At 51.9% G+C, this 10856-nt stretch overlaps 1 protein-coding gene across 1 annotated transcript; it reads left to right on the top strand.

Moving 5' to 3' along the window:
- Positions 1 to 8884: 8884 nt before the first annotated feature.
- On the top strand, positions 8885 to 10300 carry LOC134364469 (basic proline-rich protein-like; the record flags this gene model as incomplete). Its single annotated transcript, XM_063080383.1, has 1 exon — positions 8885 to 10300. A coding segment is annotated over one exon (1416 nt), but the record flags the coding sequence as incomplete, so codon positions are not given.
- Between the last annotated feature and the right edge of the window lie 556 nt (positions 10301 to 10856).

Here is a 10856-nt window from a genome sequence, read left to right as displayed (position 1 = left end):
TAGCAGCTCCTGGCTGGGGTCCTGGATGCTTTGCAGAGGGGACAAACCACAGATACTGGCTTCAAAGCACATCAAGCAAGAGTCTGCCTCTGGGGTCAAGGGCAGCCGCAGGTCCCCCAGGTGAATTGGTGTCTTGGCTAGAGTGGCCTGGGTTCCCTGGGGCCTGGCTCAGCTCCACTTTCACTGGCTGCTTCCGTCCATCATAGAGACAGTTGCCCCCTCTGCGTTGATGGTTTTTAAGCAGCATCGTGGCCGAAAGCATGAAACAGAGGGTCTGGGGATGTGGGGGGCTGGCTTTAGGATCCACTGTGTGCCGCAGCCCCATCCCCAGTCCCAGCCCAAGATGTGTGGCACTCGGATGGGGGGCCACGGCCGGCGCTGGTTTTTCCCCGTTTTCCTGCACGCATCTGAGAGTCCCTCTGGAGCGGCAGGACCGTGGTGGTGGGGGAGGCAGATACTGAGGAAGATTCTCTGGCTTTGGCCCCTTCTTTTAGCGGACGAGTGGAGACCCCAGATACAGCGTGGCCAGGCTTAAGTAGGGACTAGGACAGCCTTTCCAAATATCCTCATTCAAAATGAGGGTTTGTTCATCACTGATAATTGGTTGAACGACAAATGGAAGCTGATTAACAAGTAGATGAAACACGGAAGGAGGTTTCTAGAGATGTGCCATGGGGCTCTATCCTCACCCTCTTCCCGCTCATTGTGGTTGCTGATGAGTCAGAGGGAGACACAGGTGGCAGAGTTATTAAATCTGAGGATGACACAAAGCTGGGACGAGTGGTGAGTGTGTTTCGTAGACACACTTAGGATCTAAATATATCTCAGCAGTCGGAATGATAGGATGAATCCAGAAAATTGTAATTTAGTAAGAGTAAATTCTATGTACTTTATTTGGGTCCAAATAGCCAAGCTCTCCAAGCCCATGATGGGTGAGACAGGGCTGGACGGTGGCATATATAAGATATGGCAAGTCACAGTGGGAGCCAGCAGTGTGACAGAACTGCATTAAAAATCCAGAGGGGTCTAAGGTTGCATTAATAGAAGTATTGACTCCAGAAGAAAGGAGGAGATTTTGCTCTACCCTTTTTCACACAGAACACGGCTGGGGTCCTGTGTTCCTGTCTTTATGACCCACTTTAACAAGGACTTTCAACAGCCAAGTATGGCTCAAAAATGGATTCCATAGCCAAAAAAAAAAAAAAAATGCTGAATTTATTCTTTGCTACTTAAATATTTTTTATGATTATAGTAATATTTTCTCTTTGCAAAAATTAGAGAATGTACAGAAAACTGTAGAGATGGGAACGAAGATCAGCAGTACCCGTAATCTTCCCACTCAGAGGCAGCTACTTTAATGTTTTGGTATATTTCCTACCAGTCTTTTGAAAAGAATACGTATTTTAAAATAAAATTAGACTGACGTTTATATATAGTTTGTATCCCATTTTTACTCGGTAATACATGGTGAGCATTAATCCATGTTTTCAAGCATCCACAAAAACAATTTTTAGGGACTGCTGACTAGTTCATGGTAGGGATGTCCTGAAAATTCATAATCTGTTTCCTCTTTCCCATACTGTCAGCTATTTGGGTTATTTCCAGTTTTTTCCATGTTATAAATAATCCTGTGATTAACTTCCTTGTACGTACATCTTGGTCTGTGCCTCTGGTTATTTCTGTAGGATCAGTTCCTGGAAGTAGAATTCCTGGGTCAAGGAACACAAACCTTCCTTCAACTCCTGAGACATTTGGCTAAGTTGCGCCCAGGAAGGTTTGTTCCCTCTTTATCATGTGCCCCCACCAGCCCCCGCCAGCCAGCAAGCCTGGCCAGCTCTGCTGTTACCCTAGAAGCAATCTTCGCCCATTGAACAGGTGCAAGTGTTATCGAGTGCTGTTTGTGTTTGCATTTCCTCGATTGTCGTGGAAGGCCGTGTCTCCCGTTGGTTGTCCCTCTGTGTGTTGGCACCAGGCAGACTGGCAGCTCCTAGCACACCGCACTCTGCTCTTCTCCCAGCACTATTACACATTTTTGGGTTTTCTGAGTGTGGGGGCTGTGTCTTCTTCCTTAGGCCCGAGGTGCACAGGGCAGGATGGTCGAGTGACTGAAAGTCAAGTCAGAGCCGCCTAGCAGGAGAGTCAGAGGGTTCGGGCTGGGACGGCAGGGGCAGTGGATGAGCACAGGAGCCGGCTCGCCTGGTTCCAGTGCTGGTCCTTGCCCCCTACCTGTGTGACCTTGGGCGTGGCACTGACCTTCTCAGGGAAGCCTCGGGTCTCCATCTGCTTTGGGGCTGAGTGTTGTGGGGAGGCAGAGATGAGACAGGTGGAGCACTCAGCACAGGGTGGGCACGTAGTTAGAGCTCATTTTACATAGATGTTTTCCTCCTTAGTGTCATTAACCCAGTTTCCTTTGTCAACATGAAGAATGCTTTTGTGAACCTTGAGAGAATCACCTCTTCAATTCCATCCTCTGCTTTGCCTGGTGCATGTTTACCACATGCCAGCTCCGCATGGGAGAACGTGCACCAGACGAGCAGATAGTGACAGGACACGCTCTGATCTGAGTTCCAGGCCGGTGGGGCACTTGACAGGCACACGGAAGGACGCATAGGTTTAACTGCAAAGAAAAACAGGGCCCCCCCAAAAAAGAGAGAAAAGGAAAAAAGGACATATTCTACTACTCTTGCATGTGGAAGGAAGATGAATCTCATTAGTAATCAAATCTATACCAATGTAAACGACATGAGGCCCTTCCTCCATAGTGTTAGAGATGACTTTAAAAAGCTCTGACAAGTGACGCTGGCAAGGCTGCAGGGACACAGGCACTTCTTTTAATAACATCATGAAATCAGGTGTACTGTAGGTCGGAGAGGTCCAAGTGCTAAGGGCTGTCTTCATTTTCGGCCTAGCGGGGTGCTGGGGGCAGTGAGTGCACACGGAAGTGGGTGCACACAGGAGCACGGCCTGTCATCTCCTGCTCACTGGGCCACTGTCGCTGAAGGGACCGACACTGCTCACCAGATGAGTCAGTCTCCGGCCTCTTCCTCCTCTTCCTTCTCATTGAACACTCCTTGGAGATTTTTGATTTTTTTCAAGGATGCTATGACTACATTGCCCACATCTTAAAACCTCTTTCTGCTGTGGTGGTTTTTGTGGGCTATCGATCGTATTGGCTCCTTTCCTGAGATCCCCTGCATTTCAAATGTTCCTAAAGGGAACTTCAGGACAAGCCAGCCTTCTCGCCTCCCCCGCTGCCCTTGGCCGCTACGCCTGGGCCAGGCGGAGGCAGTGGGTGAGCGCTGCTTGGCACCGGGCCTCGTCCTCAGGTTTTAATCTGAGCTGTGATTTCCCCAGGCAGGCGGGAGGCTGGCGTCCAGCAGAACCGTGCTCTGCAGTGGGAAGAGAAAAGCGGTGAGCTCTCATGACTCCTTCCTGCTGGGTCACTGGAGTGGGGGAAAGCCCCTCACCTGGGCCCCCACCTGGGCCCCACTCACCCATCCATCACTTCATCTGGGTCCCTGTCCCTTTCATCAGTGCCTGAGAGGAGAAGAGACGTGAATGGAAGACGGTAGGGTCTGGCCCCCACCCGGATTCCCTTCTCTCCAGCCAGCCCGGGGCCCACCCTCCCTGGACTTTATCAGGCCCCTGGACACCCAGGCCGGCGGTACTTCGTGCCGTATGGGTATTTTCAGAAGCTGTGGGGGACGTCATGTGTATAAAATTAGCACTGCCTTGTTGGCCCTTTCAGACTAATTCGGAGTGAAATGTTTTAGCAATGGTGGGCTGATTCTATCAGGAGAACAAGAACTAATTAAATTCCCTCTGACCATCAAGCAGTAAATTATTTATATCCAGACAGATGCAATCTAATCTCTAGCATCCAGCTCAACCCAACACGCATCCTACTTGATTTTTCAAGGGGAGAAGAAGAAAAAAGGAAAGACTCAAGCACCCAAGAGAGGAGATAAGCAGCAGGGAGGGCCATGAAACTCTGGCCCGAGAGCTGCTCGGCCCCCTGCACAGATGGGGAAACCGAGGACGCGGGTGTGAGCTCAGGGCTTCCCATTGCCGGTTCCCAGCGGTCACGGCCTCTATGCCATTCCTTGCAGGCTCAAATTAAGAGTCAACAAACCTTTCAACAAGTCAGGTCTTTGTTTAACACGATCTCAGCTGTTTGGGGGGAGAATTAATTTCACTAATGAATTTACTAATGCACATCACAGACCTACTGGTCTGTCCCTCGGTGGCCCTTGGGGGCCGTGGAGTGGCTGCCAGCTTGCATTTTGGGATGGGGTGGTTAGCTTGGCCCCACATGGTAAGCTGTGCCCATCTCTTTCACCGTCCCCCCAGTGATGGAATTTGTGGAACCCGTGCACAGCAAGCCAATGCCCCTACCCCCAAGACCAGGGGCAGCACCTTTGCTGGACATTCCCACCCTCGCCCTCCATCGGGCAGATAGGAGACTGGGCCTGCTTTGGCCCAGAGTCTGCACCCTCATGCACCCCTCCCTTGGGAAGAGGTGAGGGCTGTCCCCAGGGCGCGGTTGCTGGTGGTTTAGTCTGTGAGCTTCAGTTTCCCCACCTGTGAAATGGGCTCAATCATCCTTCCCACCCTATAGGGCCGCTGAGAAGATGTGGGGGAGTCCTTGGCACCGTGTGCAGTACCAGGTCAGAGCTCAATTACATGCTGACGCAGTCTGGTCCATGAGCTGGCAGTGCTGTCATGGGTGGGGAAGGGGTGGGGCAGCTATGAGTTAAGACGACTGAGCCACTTGCATGCTGGGAGGGTTCTGGCTGTGCATGGACGGCACTGGCTGGCAGTCTCAGATTTAGGGAGTTGGTGCTAGAGCGGGAACCACCATACCGGGGGTGCCCACTCCTTAATGTTCCTGGACACGGCAGGGCTGGGAGGGCAGTAGCCGCTGGATAGCTGCTTGCTGTCCCTTGTAGACATACTAATGTAATCACTGTTTCTCATGTACCTAGTCTGGTCAGGGCTGGAGCTGTAGTTGGAAGAAAAGTAAGGTGGCTGCCCTCTTCAGCATCTTACCAGCAGGAGAGGGCACGCACTTCATTTTCAGTGGGACAAAGAGCAAAGCACAGACTCCATGCCGAGTCTCCTGCCCTGCAGTTACGAAGCACCTACACATGGGATTTCATTTAATGCTTGCAAGAGTGGAGCAGATCTCTCTCGGCCTCCCGAGTCTCCTGCGGCATCTCACCATGCTTTGCTCTGGGTCAGAGACCCTCCAGCAATCCTTTTAGCCCCAGTCACTTCTTCACTAGGTCTCTTGAGGCTGGGATGGGGGATGATGGTGGGTTTGGTGATGGGGAAGGCTGTGGCTTGGGACTTGGTGTTCAAGGAATTGCTGAAGATGCAGTAGGGGGAACCACACCATCAAAACATCCATTCATTAACCCATCCATCCTTCCACACAACCATCCATCCGCTTACCCATCTATCCATCTACCCATTCATCTGCCCATCCATCCACCCATGTATCCATCTTTCCTTCCAGCCACGCATCCACTCATCCATCCACCCACCCACCCATCCACTCAACCATCTGTCCGCCTTTCCATCCACCCATCTACCACCTAACCACCCATCTACCCATCTTTCCAAACATCCATCCATCCATCCATCCATCCATCCATCCATCCATCCATCCATCCATCCACCCACTTTCCCATCCATCCACCCACACATCTGCAATTCACCATCCACACATCCATGTATCCTATGGATAATTACTAAGTATCTAATGTATACTGTGTATTATTTTAGGCACCAGAGAGACATCAGTTAAAAAAAAAAAAAGCAGGAGCCGGCTGGTTAGCTCAGTTGGTTAGAACATGGTGGTGATAACCCCAGGGTCCAGGGTTCGATCCCTAAACCAGCCAGCTGCCAAACAATGACAACCAACCAAACAACCAAAGAGCAAAAGAGACAAACCTCCCTGTCCTCAAGGAGCTCACTTCAGTAGGAACAATTAATTTGCTAGAGAGTAGAGGTCATCTGAGTGCTGCTGACTGTTCAAGGCTCAGGGCTCCCAGGCCCAAGACGACCCTTGCTGGTTTTCCAGGGGGGGTCTCATGGTGAGAGTCTCACCTGGCCGGGGTGATGCCTGGAAAATGCCCCTGTGCGAGGGGTGGTTGCATTTAGGCTTAATACCTGTTCTGAACTGGACCCAGACTCTCGGCCTCAGTGGTCCTGCTTTTGAGGAAGCTGCCTCTCAGCGCCCCTCCATGCAGGTCCTGCATTCCCTGACACCAACCCCCTGTCTGCCCTTTGTCAGTGTCCTTCCTGTGTGGGCTCCTGTCCCCATGTACTCCCTCTCGCCTGTTCCCAGCAGGCCCATGCTGCCTCTGTGCTCCGTGGGTGGTGAGAATACGTGGTTAACTGGTTGACTAACCCAATCCCCACAAGGCAGCAAATGGCTGCTCCAGTAATTTTCCAAATGTGTCCAGGGCTGACGATTTCGTTTTCCTGTCGAGCAGAGAACAGCCGAGGAGGGAGGCCTCCACACGGTGTTCAGAGGGCTCGGAAGCGACCTTTTAGAGCCGCTTCTGAGTGCCACGTCCCACTTCCCCTGCGGGCAGCCAGGGCTTGTGTGGGCTCTGACGCTTCTGTTGGGGAAGATTCTCTCCCATCCCACCTGCAGCCCTGGCCCCTCGGCTGCCCCTGCCTGTCTCCGTCCCCAGACCTTCCATAAGGTTTCCTGCTCTGCGTCAGTCCTGTGCATCAAGCATCAGGTGCTGGATCAGCTCTCATCACACGTGAGACTCTGTTCCCTTGATTCTGTCCCTCCTTCCCTGACCTCTCCAATTGTCCCCGTGTGCCTGCTCCTAAGGCCCCTCCAAGTGAGAGTGGCCTCTCGGGCCTGTGCTGGGCCACAGGTACTCTCCACCTCCTCTGAGGGGATTTCTCTTCTGCCCCCAGCAGCTGACCCAGCACAAATTGCCCTCCCTAAGCTACGTCTCAGCTTGCCTGACATGGGACTCCTGTGACTGGGTATGTCCCCTTTCCCTCCTTCCTGGGTGTCCTTGGCTCAGAAAATAGCTGTTTCAGGCTGTTTATTCCTCCTCTTAGATCTGAGTATTTGCAATTTTGCTTCAAGCTGAATCTCACTTTGCCTGGGAGCCACTTACTTATCTTCCCTTCGGGTTGTTTTGGTCCCCCACCCTACCGTCCCCACCATCCCTGCTGTCCCTGCCGTCCCTGCAAACAGCTGCGACACTGTCTGCTCCTGTCCTCGGCAGGTTTAGCTCATGACCTATTTGTTGTCTTTCAGATCATTAGCCTGGGTATTAAACAAAATTGGGGTCTTGTGGTGGCCCCGGCCACCTCCCGCTAGACGTCCCCTCCTGCCCAATACGCTGACATCTGCCATTAGTCGTTGTTTATGGTTTTCAAACCTCTCTTCAGCCTGTGACTATGTTTCCACCAGAGCCAACTTGGTCCAATTGCACAAAGAAAATTTCCTCGCACGCCTCAAATGCTTCCCCAGTGGCTGCTAATCTGGCGGAGCAGAGAAAAGGGCTGTGCTCAGCAGCTCTGATTGGTTCCTTGGTGCTCTCTCCACCCGGGGCTCCCGCCGCCTCCGACGTTGTCTCTTCTGGAATGCTCCACCAGCTCAATGGCTGTGGGTGTGGGGTGAAGAGTGTGCCATGATCAGACTCATGCTTTCTCAGCACTGGGAGCGTGGCGCTGACTTGGTTTTCCTCAGGGCTGAGTGCAGGGGACAGACCAGGCAGCTGAGAGTTCAGGGGCTGGGGCCACACTGTCCAGGTTTGGATCCCAGCCCCACCACTCATTCTCCGCTTTGTTTCCTAGTAGGGTTCTTTGGGGGTGATTGAGACAGGTGTGGAAAACCCTTAGCTCTGGGCTTGGCGCACCACGGGCTGGCAGTGACCGGCAGCTCCTGCGCGTGCATGAAGAGGCTTCCCCGCCACCCCCTCTGGTGGCCTCTGTGCCTGTAAGAAGAATGTAATTTCCTAGGAATTGCCATCTCGAGGCATTTATTTATGTGCTGCATTCTTTTCAAATATTTTCTTATTTTGCCTCTTGTCGGTAAATATTTTGCCAGTCTTTTCCTACCAGTCATATTTTTTCATTACTTACAAAGATGTTAAATTAGCATAAGTCTTTTAAGTAGCCATTAATTTCATATCATCCCTAATTTGTGCACTTGATTTCCTCTCTCCACCCCCTCTCGAGGTGTTTACAACTCCTACTCCTGTCACTCATTTTTTGCTAAAATCAACTCGAGCTTCCCGAGTCCCCCCACCCTCTGGGCTTCTCTTGGCGGCTGTGCTGAGCTTGCTCCACCGAGTCGGTGGGTTTGGGGTGGCCTTTCCCCTTTGGCCCTTGAGCAGGCTTTCTGGAGCATATTGGTGGCTCTTCTCTCCTCCCTCCAGAGAACAGAGTGCTCTCTGCTGTGCTCTGTCTGATGTCCCTCCTGTGTTCATGTCCTTGGGTTCCCAGGACACAAGCCAGTGCCCTGCACACAGTGAGCACTCACATGGTTCTTGTGCAGATTGACTTGGATCAGAAGACCTGGGCCTAGTTTTAGCCTGGCCAGCAGCAGATCTGAGACTCTGGGCAAACCACTGTCCCCACTTGGGTCTTTGCTTTCCCTGTCTGTTGGGTGTGATAGCGTACGGATCATGTTAATCATTTTTCCTGCTTTAATATTTTATAGTTTTCTATTCCTTCAACACTTTGGGCATTTTTTGTCTTCTTGATGGGGCCTGTTTTCACTGTTATGAGGTTGGGTTTTGGTGGTATTGTGGTCATTAAAGTTCTGGGATGAAATAATTATTGTCACTGTCATCACCACCGTCAATACCATGGATGCTGCCATGGCCTTTTACTGCTACTATCACCACCACCACCACAACCACCACCACCACCATCATCACCACCACCACCACCACCAGCACCAGCACCAGCACCATCACCATCAACACCACCAGCACCACCACCATCACCACCACCATCACCACCATCACCACCACCACCACCATCATCACCACCACCACCACCATCATCACCACCATCACCACCACCACCACCACCACCATCATCACCACCACCATCAACACCATCACCACCACCACCATCACCACCACCATCACCATCACCACCACCACCACCATCATCACCACCATATCCATCATCACCACCATCACCATCACCATCACCACCACCATCACCACCACCACCACCACCACCATCATCACCACCATATCCATCACCACCACCATCACCACCATCATCACCATCACCACCACCACCACCACCATCACCACGACCACCACCATCATCACCACCATCACCACCACCACCACCACCACCATCATCATCACCACCATCACCACCACAACCACCATCACCACGACCACCACCATCACCACCATCATCACCATCACCACCACCACCACCATCATCATCACCACCATCACCACCACCATCACCACCATCATCACCATCACTACCACCACCACCACCACCACCATCACCACTAGCACCAGCACCACCACCATCATCACCACCACCACCACCATCATCACCACCATATCCATCATCACCACCATCACCATCACCATCACCACTAGCACCAGCACCACCACCATCATCACCACCATCACCACCATCAACACCATCACCACCACCACCATCACCACCACCATCACCATCACCATCACCACCACCACCACCACCACCATCACCACCACCACCACCATCATCACCACCATATCGATCACCACCACCATCACCACCATCACCACCATCATCACCATCACCACCAGCACCACCACCATCACCACTAGCACCAGCACCACCACCATCATCACCACCATATCCATCATCACCACCATCACCATCACCACCACAATCACCACCATCACCACCATCAACACCATCACCACCACCACCATCACCATCACCACCACCACCATCACCACCATCACCACCATCACCATCACCACCATCATCACCACCATCACCACCACCACCACCACCACCACCACCATCATCACCACCATCTCCACCACCAACGCCACCATCATCACCATCACCACCACCACCACCACCACCACCACCATCACCACCAGCACCAGCACCACCACCATCATCACCACCATATCCATCATCACCACCATCACCATCACCATCACCACCACCACCACCACCACCATCACCACGACCACCACCATCATCACCACCATCACCACCATCACCACCACCACCACCATCACCACCATCATCACCATCACCACCACCACCACCACCACCACCATTGCTACCATCACCACCACAAACTCCCAGGTACTTACCATGGGCCATGCATTGTGCTGCGTGTTTTGTATCTATCATCTCATGTCACTTTTTACAACAGTTCTTTGCAGATATGGGTAGTCTTCTCTCCATTTTAGAGACAGAACAGCTGAGGCAGAGGAACTAAATTATTTGTCTTGGGTTCCACAGCTAGTGGTGGTAGATCTGGAACCAAACTCAAATCTGTCTGGCACCAAAGCCTGTGTTCTGACTGCCATGTTCCGAGGGCTCTTTGTTCCACACAGGCTGGTTTCCTTTGCTTTCTGTGCCTGTACCATCAGTCGATCAGCATCTAGCGAGGGGTACAGCGTTGGGTTCAAGAAGCTGAGTTCTGCCAATTGTCATTATATGGCTTGGGGAAGTCCTTAGATTTTCTAAGCCTTAGTTTTCTACACTGAAAAAGAGTGAGAAGAAAACTCACCTAGTAGGAAGGGAGTTGTCTGAGGATTAAAAAATATGCTCATCAAGCACCTAACACAGTGCCCAGCATAGAATGTATGGTCGAATATTAG

The sequence above is a fragment of the Cynocephalus volans genome, chromosome 16 (assembly GCF_027409185.1).
Source record: "Cynocephalus volans isolate mCynVol1 chromosome 16, mCynVol1.pri, whole genome shotgun sequence".
Taxonomy (NCBI): domain Eukaryota; kingdom Metazoa; phylum Chordata; class Mammalia; order Dermoptera; family Cynocephalidae; genus Cynocephalus; species Cynocephalus volans.
This window is presented reverse-complemented; position numbering and strand designations above follow the sequence as displayed.